The 18,683-nt window shown below is 38.7% G+C and overlaps 2 protein-coding genes across 2 annotated transcripts; one reads left to right on the forward strand and one right to left on the reverse strand.

Annotated features, from left to right (window-relative positions):
• Window positions 1-1,044: 1,044 nt before the first annotated feature.
• LOC146483880 (protein dbl-1-like) lies at window positions 1,045-5,845 on the reverse strand. The gene is made up of 2 exons (XM_085105143.1): window positions 3,680-5,845; window positions 1,045-3,557 (listed from the first exon to the last, which is right to left on the reverse strand). Exons 1-2 carry the CDS (start codon window positions 3,939-3,941, stop codon window positions 2,728-2,730), a joined length of 1,092 nt encoding a protein of 363 aa, XP_084961269.1. The 5' UTR covers window positions 3,942-5,845; the 3' UTR covers window positions 1,045-2,727.
• A 4,118-nt stretch (window positions 5,846-9,963) lies between these two features.
• Window positions 9,964-18,543, forward strand: LOC146483881 (discoidin domain-containing receptor 2-like). Its single transcript, XM_085105199.1, has 5 exons — window positions 9,964-10,182; window positions 11,797-12,098; window positions 13,631-13,802; window positions 14,054-14,233; window positions 16,730-18,543. Exons 1-5 carry the CDS (start codon window positions 10,122-10,124, stop codon window positions 16,879-16,881), a joined length of 867 nt encoding a protein of 288 aa, XP_084961325.1. The 5' UTR covers window positions 9,964-10,121; the 3' UTR covers window positions 16,882-18,543.
• The last annotated feature ends 140 nt before the right edge of the window (window positions 18,544-18,683 follow it).

Genomic DNA, 18,683 nt, shown 5'->3' on the forward strand with positions numbered 1-18,683 from the left:
TGTATGCCGTTGGATAGACGTAAACGAGCTGAACTCAATCATGAAAAGACTGAAATAATACTCATCTACTCGAAGTTCCGTACAGTCGTCCACTCTTCAGCTCCTTCAGTATGGGCAATGAGAGGCTGATAACCACCGACAAAGCCAGGAGTATGGGAGTAGTATTTTATGACAACATACTATTTGACGCCCACGTCTCGGACATTTGCAGATCATAGTTTTACCAACTCAGGAACTTATCAAAGATAAGAAAGTATCTTACACAGAAGTCCAGCGAAATTGCCGTGCATACTTCATATATTTATTTTAAAAAATAGGCGAAATAGTTAACTTGTGAAATTTTGTTTTCTTTTCCTCTTCCGTGTGAATTTTAAATAGATTTTGATGTAATTTATTTTATGCTCGAGATATGTTAATCATTTTTATTTATTTATTTTTTTATTTAGTTAAGGTTTATTACATTGTAAAGAGCCTTGAGCTCAGGATATGAGCGCTATAGAAATAAAGCTATTATTATTATTATTATTATTATTATTATTATTATTATTATTATTATTATTATTATTATTATTATTATTATTATTATTATTATTATTATTATTATTACTAGATTTTTAGAACGGTGGTGGTCCATCCTTTGTAAGCTGACTTTTTTTCCTCGACTCTTGTTGTTCACGAACGCCTTCAATTAATCCCTGGATTACTTCAAATCGCAAATGAAATCGCTAATTGAGGGTTCGTTTGATCAGCTTCCAAGTTGCAGCTTTTACTAGATCACAGTGGTTCTTTAAAAAAAAAAGTCCGAATATTTACCTAGGTAGCAGTAGGTTGTGGTATTCATGATCTCGCCCTTGACTTCTGTTGCACCACGATCACCCAATATATCCAATTAATGCCACCTTCAGAAATCACCAGCCCGGGATGTGTATTGATAGTACTTTTTACGCTGTTCCTAACATTTACAATCCGGTAAACCTGTTGCCTTGTGAACAAGGCAAAAGTTCAGTTAAGAGGGGTTTTTTTTACACAAGAATCAAACAAGTGTAGAGTTTTGTAACTTTATTCACCAAGTGTTCTTAGAGAAAATGATAAATGCTAAGTAAAATGTTGGCCTTGCCTTTGAGAAGACCACAACGTATGGAGATGTTTATTTATATTCCTTATATTCTACAGGAATTTAAATATTGTTTTCTCAAACGTACTTTCATGTGCGCATGCTCTCTTGTTTATGGCCATATTTCAGAAGTGCAAGTTAAGATGGCCTTATTAGTTCCGTCAATGTTTCCCTTAACCCGTGAAATGAAACAACCAGCGTCTATAATCACATCAACAGACAAGTATAGGAAAGTTACTCAACATAATCAATTTTACGGGCTAAATAAAAACATTGTTACTGCGTAAGTATTATGCTATCGTTTCAGCTGGGGTGTGAAGCCGGGACCCTCATTGAAATCTGCAGCCAAGTAGTCCGGCTTAAACTTTGCTTCCCCTTATTTCCTTCGGAGTTGCAAGGCTTGTATCTCTCATTTCATGAAGAAATGATGCTCTGTTTAGTCCCTTGGCAAACCTATTTGTCTACTGGGGACACGTCGCACCTCGCAAAGGCATTGCCAGTCTAAGCTAAAGAGAACGGGTCAATCACAACCCTGATCAGTCAGACAAAACTCAGTTACAGTCGTCGTTTGAAACGTTTCGTTAGTTTATAGAAGGATCACTGCTTGTGTTCCATTGGCATTAACCGCTCTCGTTTGATTTGATTCCTGACCTTTTCCTCAACAGCACTGAGCTCGGGAGAAACAGTCAAACAGACAGTTATTTTCAAGCGTATAGTCAGATTGCAGTTTAACTAGGTGAGACAGTTTTTTATGTGGTTAATTTTGATACAGCACTACCTTACTTCTTTTGTAAGAGAATGTTTGTTTACTCGCATGATTGCCTTCTCTGCATCACTAATTTTGTCGTACATAAAAAAAGACAATACACTGATAAAAGTTTGAGGGAAATTAACAGGACATTTTCGATTCAAGGGACAATCTCAGTTATTTTTAGTATCGCCAAACTATTTAAGGTATCACCAAAAGACATAATTGCTTCCTGAGAATTCTAAACATGAAGGCGCCGTCTTGTTAAAAATTGGCTATTAGTGCACTCAAACTAAAATAAGTGTTTTAGCTACGGATGGCTGAGATGGAAATTGACTGGCCGCTTACTAGGCCCTAGTAAGGCTAAGCCAAAATCGTCAAGTCGGCGTTCCTTTTTGTCTTGGGAAATTCGCTTAAAACTATTTGTGGTTTGTTTTCATGCTTGGCGTTCCTAGAGCAGTTCAAGTATGCGCAAGGTACCTAGGGTGCAGTTTCGATCAATAGCAGAAAATATCCATATAGACAAAGTCGTCTAGACGTCGAGATGGTTGTGTATTAAGAGCTTCAACGCAGCCACTCAAACTAAGGACAATATTGTACTATGGTGCGCAGCCTTTCGTCCGCTCCGTTGACACGTCAAATCCACCTCGTTACTACGGCCTCACTTCTTTCGCTAATGAAAAACTTAGGAAAATCATTACTAAAAATAACCTTGGTCACGATGTCTCCCGGTGGCCTGTCGCAAAAACGGCGCTCCATATGTATGTACAAAGCAGTTTTCATCCATGGAATGGCAACTATGCGTGATTGGCCAGATGCGGTTATTTTGGTTTGGTGTTGAACACAGTCCTGAGATAACCATTTTTTAACGACACCCACAGTTAGATGCTACCATTCCTGGAACCTCCCTCAGAACAATCGTGTCATCGGTGTCATAGTACAGCAAGCTCATGGAATGCAGTTCAGTGGGAACACAGGTGGCCGCAGGAATCTTCTTGCTGAGGCGGTGATGGAGGATGTTTTGCAGAATGGCGTGATTTGATGGATTCGTTTCCTGACTTAGAGTTCCAGGGCAATGACCCTCACAGTAGTGGAATCCAAATCGAGTTGGAGCAATTATCCAGCCGTTCCATTTAAGGTCACGGAATCGAACCGAAAGCCGGCGTTTACGGCAGATGCTTATGTCAGAGCGTTTCGATCTCTTGTTTGATTCTTCCATCGGAGTCACACCGAGCTTGCCAGTCACTCTACCTGCTGCATATTGCTTTCTCATCAATGAAAGAAACCTATGTCGCTCACGCGGTCGTTCTATGGGCTCTGTCGAAACAACTAGGAAAGGTTGTCGTTTTCGCTTTAACGCAATTCTTACAGAAGGCGTGGTGGAAATGACTAGCTGCAAATTTTCTTTGCGTTCCTTGACCTTTGAGTACAAATCTCGAGTGAGATTAAATACCAGCCATCTGCTTTTGATCATTTTATGACATTCTTGAGACGCTATAATGGCTTGATCTTCTACCGCTATATCTCCAGAATTCAAAGACTGGCTCAGACGAACGATGCTGACCTGAACTATACCACCGTCTCCAGAGTGAACTTGAAGACGCAGCTCAACTTTACGCACGGTGTGGGTTCCGTTAAGACCACCTAAGGACAAGTTAAATCGGAGTACGACGCTGCTGGCGGCCTCGTCAAGATCTGTTTAAAATCAATCATGAATGCAAACAAACAAATTAGATCTGCTTAGCACATATTTATCAAGAGAAAGAATTGTTGCCACCTTTTGTGGATTTAAGCTTTGCGACTTCCGGATGTGTTACCTTGAGGAAAGAAAATCCGTGTACTGCTGCCCAAGGAGCCGCCTCCACCGTTCTCATACGATTTTCTGGTGAACTTGCCTCTGTAAAGACTGATGACATAACGCGGAATGTCATGTCGACGACTTGATATATTAGGTGCATGTTCCATGTCCAATACATGAAGCAAGCCGGAGGCAAATTCCTTCTCAGCCTCTTTATTTAAGCCCTCTGATAAAACGAGGATGGAAAGAGATAACACCGCAGCAGCAACTGAAGAGCACATGTCCAAGCTATACACGGAGGTCGGTTTTAAAAAAAGGCTCTCTTAAGGTTGCCCGGAGTCTGGAATGAAACGCTTGACTAATGGCGCCAACTTAAATAATTACGCCCTCTAAAGGTGCTTAAAATATCATATCAGGATGCAATTCGTTGCTCATCATCGCTCACTATTTAAATCGCTCAGGCGTGTTCATTCAGTGGATTATTTCAATAGGAGTCGGCCCACGACAAAGATGTCCGAAGTGTGCACTTTGTGGATGAGAAATAAAACGAAAATCGAGAGTATTGTTTAAGGCTCAGTCAGCTGCTGAGCTGAAGCTTAGAACTCAAAGGATACCGCAGATTATCTTAAATCTATATTTGTTAATATCTGTGGCAAATTCGTCACGAGAGCCTCATTCCTTTATTCGGAGATAACCTTGGAGCCTTCCTGAATAACAAGATAAACGTATCATCACGTATATTGTACAGTTATAATGCTTCAATGGTTAAGAAAAAAACAAAGCAAGGCTCCTCAAAAACACTACCTCCATTACTAATTGACGAGAGTTTTATCCGCGATGTCGATAAGCCCAAAGATATGAAGAATTTCAGTATGTTTACTTTTAGCGCAGGCTTGGAAAATAATCATGTTACTTTGATTTTTTTTTGCACAAGAAAAACAAACGCAATGTTTGTTTTTTCAGCAATAAACATTCTTTTGCAATATTATGCTGTGGCCAAGAAAATTATATATTTGGAATCCTCACTTGTGATAGTCTCCACGTCTTCGTAGACATATAAAGGGAATATGTTTTAAACAGTACTGTAATATTACGCGGTATTCTTCTATTTACTTTCACTCGCTTTTCGCACAAGCCACGAATGTTATATTATTGAAGTACATTTTTGTGAAATTAAAGCTTTATAATAATAAGGAAATCAACATCCCACTGAAATGTTTTGAGATGGGCAGGGCATTATCGGATAATAAGGATCAAACGCTAAACTGGATCGGACTGGCGGCCCGCTTCTTTTGTGAACGGGTATTTTTTTTTTTTGGCAGAAGAAATTTTCAGGAGAATACCTTACAATGTGGCGACGCGGTGGAATAGTCACTAATATTATTTCTTGGCTTTTCTTGAATTAGCGAGGTCCGTTATACACGGCCACCTGGCCATCGAGAACATTTAAGCAAAATACTTAACATGTTCCCACATCGTTCTTTTTTTTGGTAACTTCTTTGTGTAAGCTAATTCAGTTTGATCTGTTCCGATACTTTAACTAAAAATTTAAGTTACAGAAAGTTTCAGGGAATGGAATCTTAAGGGCGATTTGCACGGTACGACTTTGTCTCATGCGACAAGCTTACGATAAGCCTACGACACGAATTGTTTCGTGTAAATCAAACTTACAACTCGCTCAGTGACGACATGTCGTGTACGTACCCAAAAATGTCGTAGGATTTTAAAACATGCTTTAAAAATCCTACGACAATCGTAGGTATAGGCAATGATGAGTGACGAGAGTTGTGTGCGAAAACTGAGTTGTACTGTCTACGAAAATGCGAGCTGAGGTCCTTTTCTTGCATTTTAACGACTATTTTCTCCTCCGAAAACGAAAGGGACTAGTTTACCAGTGTTACGAAATTTTTAACTTCGTTTTGCGATTTTTTAACAACTAAATCCAAAGTTCTTCGCTTGGGCGATTAAGGCTTTCCCCGCAGACATCCACCGCCGACTGAACCGTTGCCGCGTGTCCTGCTCTAGTAATTTTTCTCAATTAAGCCATTTGAACGCTGTCACAATTCAAAATTAGCTAGTTCTTCTATTTTATTCTGTAAATTATTCTAAAGCCACTTGAGATATCCTGTACTATGATATAATAAAATTAAGTTAGTCTTAGGCGAGACTGCAATTAATAAATTTCATGAAAAAAAGCAGACCATTTGAATTGACCAACCATTGCAGAGAGCTGCTGTAATTTCCCGATGGGGTTATTAAATTGCATCGACTGGACACGAGTTTTGTACCAATATTGTTTCCAAAGGGCTACTGGAAGTAGATATATGGCAGGTTATACATTTGATTGTTATCTGATGAATAGAATTATTGGAAACCTCTAATTCTAATCCAGTCGGTAAATTTCCATCTCTTACATCACTCTTAAAAAATGTGCGGCAATTGCTAAAATTCCTAAAGACAAAAAACGCAACTGAGTTTAACTTGAAATGATTTACATTAAACGCTTACCGCTAAAACCTCTATGATAATCTATTATAGCGGCAAATTTAAGAGGCTTAATTTAAGAACCTCGAAGACGGCCCAATCGTACCATTCCGGGACAGACCGGCAGTTCATTTTTTAAAAATACTACAAGTAGAGCATGTACACCATTTTTGACATTCACGTGTTAATTAAATACTTGATTTTCCAAAAAAAAATATTAATAATAAAAATAAAAAATTCTGGTGCCTCTGTTCTTTGCGGCCAGCCATTTTTTATGGATGCTTTTTGCTGTAGTTTCAGTGACAGGGATGAGGCAATGTTTGATGTTACCCGCAAACTGGAAATCTAACTTTGTTCCACTTTTAATTAGCACAAAAAAATTCTTCTTTTATAAAAGTCGACAAATACCGGAGCTTTGTTCAAGACCAGAAGAAAGCTTACGACTTGTAATCACTACGGATTATTGAAGAATGTTAATACTACAACGCTTAATCTAATTAATGTCGGTTGTCGTTGTCTGTTGATTTAAATGTTGTAAAAGCAATTGCAAAAAAAAAAAAAAAAAAAATCTTGTGACCAGGTGATAAATCACTTACAGACTGCCTAATCTCAAAACGTGATTAACATGGCCATGCTAATCGTGAATAAGTGACCTCTTCGCCGGTTAGTTTCTGCGTTGTATGATCTGGTGTTGTGTGCCGGTGACTGATGGTCAGTGGTCATGCCCAGCGAAGCAAGTTATACAGTCAACTCCCGCCTTGCGGACACCTCGCTATTACGGACACCCTGTTAACACGAAAAAACAAAAAAAACCTGATCCCCGGAAAACATAAATTACAGACGTTTGTACTGAAATTCCCGCTATTACGGACTCTGGCTACACTAATTCTCGGTCCCGAGGGTGTCCGTAATAAAGGGAGTTTCGGCTGTAACACGTCTGCCCTTTCTGGTTGTTCAGAGTGATAATACAATTTAGACAAAGCTTGTACAGAGCAACCAACAACATATACAAAGACTGAAACGGAATAGAAAGAGAACTTCGGCAACGTATTACCGTAAAGTGTTTAGTAGCAGATCCAGACCTTCAGGTATGCGAATTATCTGGGAGGTCCGCTCTCGACTGGCTTCTCTTCGTGAAACGAAATATCTCGGTGACTCGACCTTACGGGTCTCGGGTTTGGTCTTAAAAATAAGGGGGAAGGGTGGAGAGGGACAGTCCCCTGCATGCAAGTATACAACAATCGGTCGTCAAAATGGTTCAAAAACTCACAAAAATTAGCTAAAAGTCTTACGGCCACCAACTCATCATAATTACTTCCTTTTCACATAATCGTGTCAAACTGAGTACAGTTTAACAGAAAACAATGATGCAATCTACTCACTGGAGTTGGCACTGTACTAAAGTGGAGTTGGCATTGTGCTAAGGTGCAAAACGACCGGGAATACAATAAGTGGCAGTTTGCTTTAGCAATGTGACGACGAGTAGGTAAACACCTAGTTATTAGTTATGGCATGCGCTTAAGTCCAAGAACAAATGGTTTCATGGTCTGAAATTTGAACTATATACAGGAAACTCAGAACGACGGGTAACCTTTCAGTTGACAGGGGAACAAACAGTATTTGGAGGCTGATATTGGCGCCGACGTTGCTTTACAATCTTATTCGTTCAAGTATATTAAGATTACCTGACTCCTTTGCAATTTCTGATTGTTCTCTTCAGTTGTTTGATTCGAAATCTTACAAAGCATGAACAAAGGCTTGGGGTGACGAAAGTATAAATAGATAGAATAACCGGCTTAAAGTAAGCTTATGTCGTTAAAGGTGTCCTGTAGCCTAAGCCTATTTCGGAGAGAGGGGGTCCTTAAATGTAGATCCCAATCTTTATGGAAATTGCCAGCAACCGGCGTTTCGCCCTCTTAAGAAGACAAGAGACTTACCAAACTACGGCTTCGAGCTCGGCATATTTCGCGTGATTTTTGCTTATGTTTCTTTATTTTGAGAAGGTCTTTTTTATTTTATTTTATTTTTACCGTTCATTGCTCTTAAGAATAAGGCACATTTTCCTCGGTAAACCTCTTATGGTGCTTAATTTGTCTTTCTCGGTGTCGTTAAAGCTAGAGCCCTGCAGGACTTCTAATACGACTGAAGAAAGAGTTAATTAAATTAATAGACTATAATAGTTTACGATCACCTTCGCAAAAGTACATCAAAACATGGGTAAGTAGTTCCATATATGTGGTAAAAAGTCATGCTCATACTCATTTCAAAGCAAGGTAACTTTGTTGTGCGAATTTTGTCCTCGCGTTTCAAGAGCGTGGATATTTTGCATAGCTGACCTTAATCCGAGGTGGAACATTTCCAACGATCTGAATCAATTAATCAAAAGGAGACACACTCAAGCCAAAACGGGTTCAAGGGTCGAGCAGGCTTGGACTTGACTGGTGTTGACAAACAAAACAAGTCACGTATTGCGAGGGAACGCGTCTTGTCCTCTCATGGGAGGTAATTTCCGCGCGCACTCTCGTGTTCCGCTCGCTTTGCCAGCGAAACCCCACCCCTCCCCCCTCCATCCTCCGCGCTGTCCCACACCACAAGTAAATTGACTACTAGTGGTGTAAGTGGCAAGGGGAATGATTATTTGGACACATGAAAGGTCGTGTGCCATTTTACAAACTTCAAGTGAATTGAGTCCTGGTGACTAGTGTGTAATATTGTTCAAAATCACACGAAACCGTCGGCCAAAAGAGAACTTCCGGGGGCTCCGGGTACAAGACAAAATACAGGTACTGAGGGCTTTAGCAAAGAGACAAAACGGCGACTGGAGTTTCAGCGCGTTAGTGCATTATTCTCACGAGTGAAATGCTGCGGGCTACTGGCTCGAGCTTTGTCGCTGTTATGTGTCCAATGGGCAGGCAAATGTCAACAATTTTCTGTTCAATGACAGCAGTGTCAGCAATATTTCCTGCAATATCAGCGATAAACGGAAACATCGTGTGCTGAGTGGTACTGATACATAAATATGCCAAAATATTTTATTAAATTCCAGAAGTTACGGGCTGACAGCCCTTCATTAGTGGAAATCAAGTCAAACAATATCAGCAATATTCTACCCACCGTCCGACCACTTTGTCTGACAATCTTGCACTCAATGTTGCCTCGCGTGACCGTGGCTTCAAGGTCCACAACTAGACAAACCATTTTAGAATTTCAGAGTATTTGACCTCACATTTTCATCCTCCGACCCAATGAAAATCCCTATAGTAGCCAGTGATATTTCTGTAGAAGAAGTCAATATTGAATGACACCACCTTTCCGAGCAGCAGTTTTCACACAGCTTTTATTATTAAACACGGTCTGAAAAATGGAGAAACTCTCAAACGTAGATAAATAGAGACAGTTCATAGTCGACTACTTGACCTGCCTCCTGTGTCTTCGCGATCATGATGGTTTTGTCATGGTTACGTCACTGTAAAAGGGAATTTTCGAGATCACTTGCTATTCATATAGTTAGATTACTGACTCATACGACAGATTAAAAAAATTAAAAATAAAAATAAATTCATGTAAATTGCAATGTAAGCATAAGGCTGGTCCAAAACAAGTAAACACATTTTTAGGCTGTGTATATCTAGTTTTTCTTATATATTATACCAATCTGCTGCTTAAAAAGCTTGAGTATAGTTTTAGTTTTGTTTGTTTTGTTGACATGGAATCATTTTGCGGGTTTTAATTTTTTTTGCTTTGATCAGCAATTATTTCAATATGCGGTAACGCTAGATCTAACAGATTTTTGTCACAATAGGTGACCCAATACGCTATATATAGCACATGTTACCGTACTGCAGTTTTGGACACGTTCAAACAGGTTTTACGCACTATCGCCTGTCTCAGTCCGTGATAAAGAGCTCGAGTATTTGCGATAGTTTGTATTTGAATTTCACCAAGTCGTATTAATACAAACCTGAACAGACTGCCCGATGAATACGCTGTTTAGTTCTTGGTTTCTGGGGATTTTATTTCTCACCAGTCAAGTGAAAGGTAAGTTTCCTTAACGAATCGTGTTCTAATCTTTACTGGAGGATATATCGCTTAGGCTGTTAAATTACGAAGTGGATTTGTTTTCAAGAGGACCATGAATCCTCTTTCAGTTCAATTATTACCGTTTTAATGTCCTGCATATTAATTTTGTGACTCCTGAAAACGTGTTCCCAAATAAAAATGTCTGGTGACGGAACTTGATCTGCTCTATTTAGTAAAAAGGATACGATTGTTGTCTTGTGCCACTTCGATAAAATTTTTGTTTTCGCAAATGACATTGCTTTTAATTCAGTTGTGATAAAAGAACGAAAACGGTATTTGTCCCACTTTAGCTGAAATCTGAAGCTACAAATCTGATCACGCGGTAAAACTGAACATACAGTGGCAATAACCGGAAATTGACGACGCATCTGAAACAGGAAAATATTTGTTTACCCCCTGAGTTGAACAGAGCGGGACACAGGAAACCGCAGACTACGTTTGGCTTGCTACAAGACGACTCCTGTTCTAGGTTCTTGATTTCACGACTTCCACGCTTTTAAAATGTTTATCTCAGTTAGAAAAGGACGACAAGAAATGAAGAAATTCCCGTGTCTGCTTACGTTCCATTTGAAATCGTAAAACTATTAAAAATAACTATAAAAGCAATACATGTCTAATTTATGAAACGGTCCAGCTTGTGGGGATGTGTCTCTTCCATCACCTTCTTTCCACCCACACGTGTAATAACGTCATAACATGATAACGGCATAATAGAGACGGAAATCAAGGCCATGTCAGACCGGTTAAATAACAAAAAGGTAGTCTGCAGTTTTATGCCCTGAGTTGTCTTTGGAATTAAGAACGTATAATGATGAAGGAATTGGCCAGAAACCCATGAATATCGAGCCGAGAGAGAGAGCGAGAGATGTGTCACACTTCCTTATACCACCCTTTCCCTTCTCCAACACGAAAGGTATGTCATGGGTAAACTCACCAGCAGTTGTACAATCAAAAAACTAATATATTGTCTTTGTTGTCATGAAATTAGTACCGGTATATTAAGGGTAAGCGAATGAAACAGTACGGAATGTGTTCCGACTTTCCTGCTTCCTTGTAGTTGAGTCACAGTAAACCTTTCTGCAATGTGATCATTTAAACAATTTTCCTCATACGTGGAATCCTTTTGGTAGACCATATAGCGTAGCTTGAGATTATCAGACTTCTTAAACGAGAGCGAGCCTTTTGTCAGTGTGCGTGATGCAATATACTGGAGATGATGATGATGATGATGATGACGATGATGACATCATTTACATAGTGCCACATCCAAAATCTCAATGGCGCCTTACAGTCAGTTGAAAACACTGTGATGTTAAGATAATTGCATAAGGCCAAAATTAAATAGCTGTCCAATGGCCTCCACTGCCCAAGTAATATGGCTGTGCGCGTGCGTAAGATACTGGCTACACCGCGGAGGTGTGTAGTGTGACCACTGCATTCAGATGGTTAATAATTATTTTAACAGCTGCATATTTACATAACTCCCTAATAATTAATTATATAAGTTACCAAATAAAGGTCATCAATTTCGACTGTATAGACCCTAAGAGGCAAATCATTTAACTTTAATAGGTGACTGCAACTATGAACTTGGAATGCGAAACGGAATGATCAAGAACGATAGGATTACGGCATCTTCCAGCTTGAATCCGAACCGTCTTCCTTTCCATGCGCGACTCGATAGAGCGGGGGCCTGGTGCTCAGCTCCAACTGATAAAAATCCCTTCATACAAATCGAAATGGACAACGAAAAGTCAATAACAGCAATAAAGACACAGGGAAGTCTCTTGGAGACAAGATGGGTAAAGAAATTTAAGATCAAGTACTTAGAGCAGCGGCGATGGATTACTTACACCAAGCATGATGGGAACGAGGTATTTTGAATGTGTCAAAATATTCTTACTTAAAGGGGAAGTATCACTAAAATTAGCTGTCATTTCAAAACCCAAAAATGTTTGACTGTCAGTAGAAACAACGAAATAATTGTCAAGTTTGTTAAAAATTATCACCCCAGTGCAATAAAACTGTCGATTAGTGCCTCTGGCCAGAGACAGAGTAGGTCGGTTTGGATGGAAACTTGAAAAATATTAGGCTAATGTTTTTCAAGTTCTCGCATTTTTGTTTCCAAAATGCGCTAGAACAGATCACAAGTTGTTTCTTTCAACAATTGAGTTGATTTCGTTCCTCTCGTCATTCTAGAATTATTTTTTGGCAGGTGATTTAAGGTCTTATTTCATCATTCTTAACAAAAGATATCAAAAACCCCATGATACTTCCCCTTTAATCAAGCTTTAGGAAATTAACTTAAACTTCATATTAACTTATAAATTTCATATTAATGTAGTTTGGGGCCGCCATGACCAGGGCTTAGCAGAATGATATTATTAAGTATCATAGCGATCTTCTTCTCTGCCCGGACAAGAACAAAGGTGATCGAGCATTCATGGGCCCCAGAACGTGACAGAATAATAATCGCTAAACCGTACTCACCAATGGACTCTGATTAGGAGGCTGCGATATTCACAACAGCCAGGTCTTTGCAGTTTATTTTTTCCATTGGAGGTTCAATAAATTTGCTGGAAAAATACTCAACACAAGAATATCCCCATCCTAGGGTAAAATATCTAAAATGTGTCCAAAGAATGTTGTAATTTCCCAGAAGAACGTGATTTAAAATGCAGAGCATGTACTGGAATTACGGGAGACCAATGTTACCATGTGAACATTTTTGCCAGATCAGCGACGGACAATTGATGAGTGCAATGACAAAATTGCGAGCCTGGTTTAATTAAGTTTGATTTATTGCTAAACTCGTTGTCATGGAAACGGTCGATAACTCAACCAGAAGACAAGAACATAAACTTGCTTGTATGGTAAAGGCGGAGGTTTACCTGAAATATGTCCTATTTCCCAATAATGTCATTCATATAGGAGCTTGCTCAAAGCTTTGAAAAGTTAATATAGTGTGCCTGAAAGCCCCAATGGGAAGCTTCAATAAGGTATGCATGTATAACAAAAAATATGAGAAAAATGTTTCAGGTCCCAAAGCTAAATGCAATTTGACAGTCATGATGGAATTGTGCCACATTCTGGGCACTGCCAAGGTTTACTTCACATAATTGCAGTGCCTTGATGAAATAAAGCTGCCAATCCAATAGTTTAACTGAAGGAAGAATAAAAACAGTTTTTGAAGACAACTTCAGGTAGACCTCCGCCTTAAACTTTCATCTTGTGACTTTATAATGCCCAGAAATTACCGGTTTAAATAGTGAGAAATAATGCCCGAGTGCTCTTAAACTGAGCTCAGCCACTTTAAATGAGTTTCATTTTGACTTATCAGTTAGGTACTTAGCATTATACCTCCATTATAATCTATAAAATGATTTATTTTTCCATACCTTAATAGATATTTGATGGGAATGTAGCAAGCCTCAGCATAAAGAAAAACGAGCTACAACCATCAATAAGGACGCACTTGATTCGCATCTATCCAATTGAATCGCTTGGTGTGATGTCAGATTCATCTTTAAATAATGTTGCGTGCCTCAGATTGGAGCTGTACGGATGCTCAACGCCGGGTGAGTGACAAAATACAGCGCTAGCTAGCTTGTTGAACTATCAGATCATTTCAAATCAGGTTATATTAATATCTGGCATTTTAAAACAGCAGAATAGATGCCTTATTTTACAGATATAACAACAGCCCATCCTCAGTTCGCCCCATACTTTTTAAGGAAATGTTTTAAAACTAACCCCTTCAAACCTTCTTGTTTGTGTTTGGCTGGGGAATTAAAAAGACTAATTTCTATTGTTGTGAAATTTGTTTAAGTCGATGGAGCCTGGGGCAATTGGGGTCACTGGACGGAATGTAGCTTGACTTGCGGACTTGGAATGCGTACACGTGAGCGGAAGTGCGATTCTCCCAAGCCTCAGAATGGTGGCAAGCCGTGTAATGAAAAGGAGAGAAAGGATTACAAATTCTGCAGGACTCAGAAATGCGGAGGAAAAGGTTTACAGATTTTCAAAGTCTTAAAAAGTCAAGAATTCTTTAGCCCTGCGTTACCTTAAAGTCATGGTTTATTTTTGTCTACTTTAAATAAATCCAACTTTTAAACCAAATAGTTTTTGCATGTCCATAAAAGTATATTTGGCCAACAACAGCTAGAAGGCACTAGAACTAAAGGTTCTATAAGTTAACAGCTCTTACCTCACCAGATTTTCATGTAACTGCGTCTAATTTTATCAACTTATTTCTATTCGCTTTCAAATAATTGCTTATGTAAGCACCTCTAGATCTGATCATTGCCTGTAACCAGCGCTGTGCGACAATAAGAAAGGTCTTGCTCGTATGCCTGTCTGTCTGAAGCGTAGCAGTTAAACATACTGTATTAGTCTTCTTGGAAGCTAAATGGGGATACTGTGGTTCCAAGGAAGATCTATTCTCGGGAAGAGGACCGCATGTCACACAATTAAACTGTTCTTAATTCTTTGTGATGCACGTGTCAGCCGTCACTTTACGTGTAATAGGTCCGGAGTTTTATCAGTTTGGTTTATTAAAATAAACCAAAGTATCAGTTTGGTTTATTTTAATAAACCAAACTGAGATCCAACCGACAACTGACACTGTGGCAAAGGGCAGTTTAAATTGGAACGATTTTTCAACTAGTTCAACTTGTTTTCTGCAGGAAAAGGCCTTCAGTGAGAGAAAATAATGGCTCTGAAATTTTAAACTAAATTTGAATGTCAACATACATACATGACATGATACGGGGTCGTGATTATACGTGATTATATACAACAGGCCGAGAAAAGATAAGTGATTAACCCAGATTATAGTTTTACCTCTCTTTGAGGTAAACCTCCATCGCTTTTCGGGGGAATGTGTTGTTACTAGAGGAATCTACTACCTCATGTCTGTAACAGAGTAATCTTGTAAGTTGAAATACTTAGGAACTGTTCCTGTGGCATTAGAGTGATTAGTATTGTTCGTGGTTTCTGTGTCTTTTAAAGCGTTCCCCAAGCTTGTGTTTAGTCAGGCATACACTAACTAAAAAAAATGAGATTAGTAAATTAGCAAGTTATTTGTTGTTTGATTTGTATCTCTTCTCCTTTGTTACCAAATGTATACATTTTTCTGCCATTATCGATATTGATACTCAGCAAAAGCGCATCCCACCGAAAAGTTAGAAAGGTTTACCACTTAGAGAGAGGTAAAAGTTTAATCAACGTTGATCATGCAGGGTTTCTAGTCATTTTCTACCTTTTCGCTTGTTGTATATAATATAGACTGTTATTAACGCTGTTTGACTTCTGCTAGTTAACCATTAACTACTTTTTTTTACGTTCAAAGCCGTTAATTTCTCTTATTTTAGTCCTGGCTCTAACTGGTTATACAAGAAACTTGTGGTATACTAAAAAGACAGCTATACAGTGGAACCTCGATTTAACGAAGTCGCATGGGACCGGCCAAATTTGTTCGTTAAATCGAGGCTTCGTTATATCGAAAACCTTGATATAACGAACTTGAGGGAAAACGACCAAAATATTCGTTATATCGAGGTCATAGTTAATGATTGATTTGTAACACAGGTGACTTCTGTCAAGCAATTCAATGCAATTTCCGACACCCAGAAGTGCCGCGTTTTGAGATGCAATTCATTAAGCATGGTGGCTTTCAAGCTTTCAGTAGCAATTTTTTTTTGAACAGACGCACAGCTTTTGTTTACAAAAAACGACACTTTCAGAGTAGCGATTTAAAAATGTTGCAACATAGAGGTTATTATCTCTTCAGCGTTTATCTTCTGTCGCGTGTTGACATTGTAATTCGTTATATCGAGGTAGATTTTACGTTTGGGCTTCCGGATTATGTTCGTTATATCGAGGTTCTATTCCATACATTTTAACTGTAACTTTGGCCGGGACATAGAATATCGTTCGTTAAATAGAGGTTCGTTAAATCGAGGTTCCACTGTATAAGGGATAAGTGATTAAGTCTGTGTACTGACAAGGAAACATGCACATGAGCTGTCAGGCCATGTCAGGCGTAAGGAAGGGATAGGTGTCGATAAGTGGTACATGTACATGTACATGGGGAGGGGGGATACCCCCGGAATTTCTTGGTTGGGTGTGCGGCTCGTTTCTCCAAATCCCAAACCTATTTCAGAACCTATTTGGGTACTCTTTTTCAGACCTGGACTCTTAAATTCGTGCCTATTTTCGGATGCACCTGATCTCTAGAATCCATACCCGTTTATGTAAAAGCTATACACGTTTCCAGACTTTTTGACAAAAACTGTTAAAACCTATGCCCTATTTCAGACCAAAACAATTCAAAAACTATACCTTTTAGGGCCGCACATACCTATGTAGGTTACATAGGCGAGTACCCCCACCCGGCGATTATATGTGAAAGAATCGTGGTAATTTTTTTAGGTCAGTGACAGAAGCATACTCGAGGGGTTAAATCCGAGTTGTACAATAGTGACGTTATTTTTTCCGTCATCAGAGCATATTGCTGGTTACTCTGGTTCCGGACGTGGCTGGGAAACGCTCTCTGGCGGTGGAATGGGAAATGATATGTCTGGAACTGGGCAGAATGGATGGGAGGAGTACAGTGGGTACGAAATCCAGGGAGACAGTGACGACGAGGACTACTAAGCATGGAACTGCTGGGAAAATTATTTAACCCGTTATTCACTGTTGGGACTTCGCTCCTAAAATCCTATATTATCTCAATGTCATATAGTTTATGTAAAATGTGTCCTCTGTTTACTTAAGCCAGAGCTAAAGACGAAATGGATAATTTACTTTTCCAAATGTCCTTTTTGCATAAGTAAGTATTTGCTGCATTTTTAAATACTTTTTTTTTTCCATATATAGTCGGCAAGCTACAGAAATGCGAATGCATGTCAGGATAAAACGATGGCTCCTGGATGGCGCTTATGTCTCCGCATCCCCCGCTTGAAAAGAATTGAAGGTTTTTTAAGGTTTTTGGGACAGATATGCAACATAATAAAAATTAGCAGGCAGAAAGGTAACGATCGTGACAAGAGTGGATGTTCCAATATAAAGCATCCGACAGCGAATGGAACTGAATAAATGATTTCGTGTTTGTTCGTTTTAATTGTTATGGAATGCGCAATAATTAACAGGAAGGAGGTGGGGTGGGTTCATTGATAAAAAATAAGGAAAAGCAGGAGCTGCAACTCATGGGCTCCTGGGAAAAGAAATACCAAAATGGGGCTTTACCACCCTATCCGAGACGAATAATTAAATAAAAACTCCCTCTGCATAATAATATCTTTAGGAACACTATAGTGTAATAATTGGGCTTAGATTATCTCACAACTTTGATCAGAGAAATTATGTAGATTCACGATTATGGCACTTAGTAGCATCCTTTGTTAACTTATCAATGATAATTAAATATCTTTTGTACATACATGTTACAGAACTACAAAATCAGAGACTGAGATTCTGTTAATGTGTTTTATTTATGATTTAGAAGAACATGTGTATCGTTGAATCAGTAGTCAGCTTGTGAATGGAAATTAGACATTACCCTCTCTTTTGCATAGATCTTGCCCCACCCCCTCTATACTGGGATATCATTCTATATTGCACCATCCCCTCCCGTTTCGCAACCCCCCTTCCCTCCTGGTAATTATTGTACACTACAGGCCTTTATTTTAAAATGTAAAAGTTACTGAGATCGTGATAAAGATTCCAACCTAAAACATAAGCATCGATGTGTCGTTAGCGGCGGACTGTGTGCACTTCATTTGTTTGAAAGACGAGCCAAGTTAATGGCAGAATGCTGGTAACGAAACAACAAACGTTTGCCCATAACACACGGGTCAGTTTATAGCTATTTTTAGGGTCATAAGGTATTCCAATAAACTATCGTCTTTTCATATAAAATAAAATATTAATGTTTGACGGTACAAGAGAGTTTGGAAAAGCAAACTTTCATAACTTTAAAAAATCTATGACTACCTAACCCTTTAGATTCCGTTGCAAGTGTATATTAGAAACAAAAATAAAGTAAAAATAAATAAATAAATAAATAAATAAATAAATAAATAAATAACAGGGAGTACCGTCGTACTGATAAGTGTATTTTTTAATTCATAATTCGTTAGTAAACTTAATTAATTTCAATCCCACGTTTTTGAGTTTTTACATAGCATTTTATTGAACGTGAGTCAGATAGCCTTCTTTTGGTAAAATGTTGTATATTCATAGCGCTCTTTTAGGATTTTAGCACAAACAAAACTTGGTAATGCTGATTTTAATTATCAAATAAAAAGTGCCTGTCTATGTGTGTCTTATTTATTTTCCCTTAAAGAAAGAAATATCAGTGCAATAAAGGATCCGCTGAACGTCCGGTCATGTGGTGGTGGAGGAGTATTTTCCAGCTGGATTTGCATTTGACAAAAGAATTGCATTTCACACAAATT

Source organism: Pavona decussata, unplaced genomic scaffold, assembly GCF_977016875.1.
Source record: "Pavona decussata unplaced genomic scaffold, jaPavDecu1.1 SCAFFOLD_37, whole genome shotgun sequence".
Lineage (NCBI taxonomy): Eukaryota > Metazoa > Cnidaria > Anthozoa > Scleractinia > Agariciidae > Pavona > Pavona decussata.

Excerpts from the sequence above, each read along its gene's own strand:
- LOC146483880 (XM_085105143.1), bottom strand. The coding sequence starts at position 3,941 with ATGTGCTCTTCAGTTGCTGCTGCGGTGTTATCTCTTTCCATCCTCGTT. Across the intron at positions 3,558-3,679 it reads ACGGATTTTCTTTCCTCAAG|ATCTTGACGAGGCCGCCAGC; the intron begins GTAACACATCCG and ends GATTTTAAACAG.
- LOC146483881 (XM_085105199.1), top strand. The coding sequence starts at position 10,122 with ATGAATACGCTGTTTAGTTCTTGGTTTCTGGGGATTTTATTTCTCACC. Across the intron at positions 10,183-11,796 it reads TCTCACCAGTCAAGTGAAAG|GTGACTGCAACTATGAACTT; the intron begins GTAAGTTTCCTT and ends TAACTTTAATAG. Across the intron at positions 14,234-16,729 it reads TCAGAAATGCGGAGGAAAAG|AGCATATTGCTGGTTACTCT; the intron begins GTTTACAGATTT and ends TTCCGTCATCAG.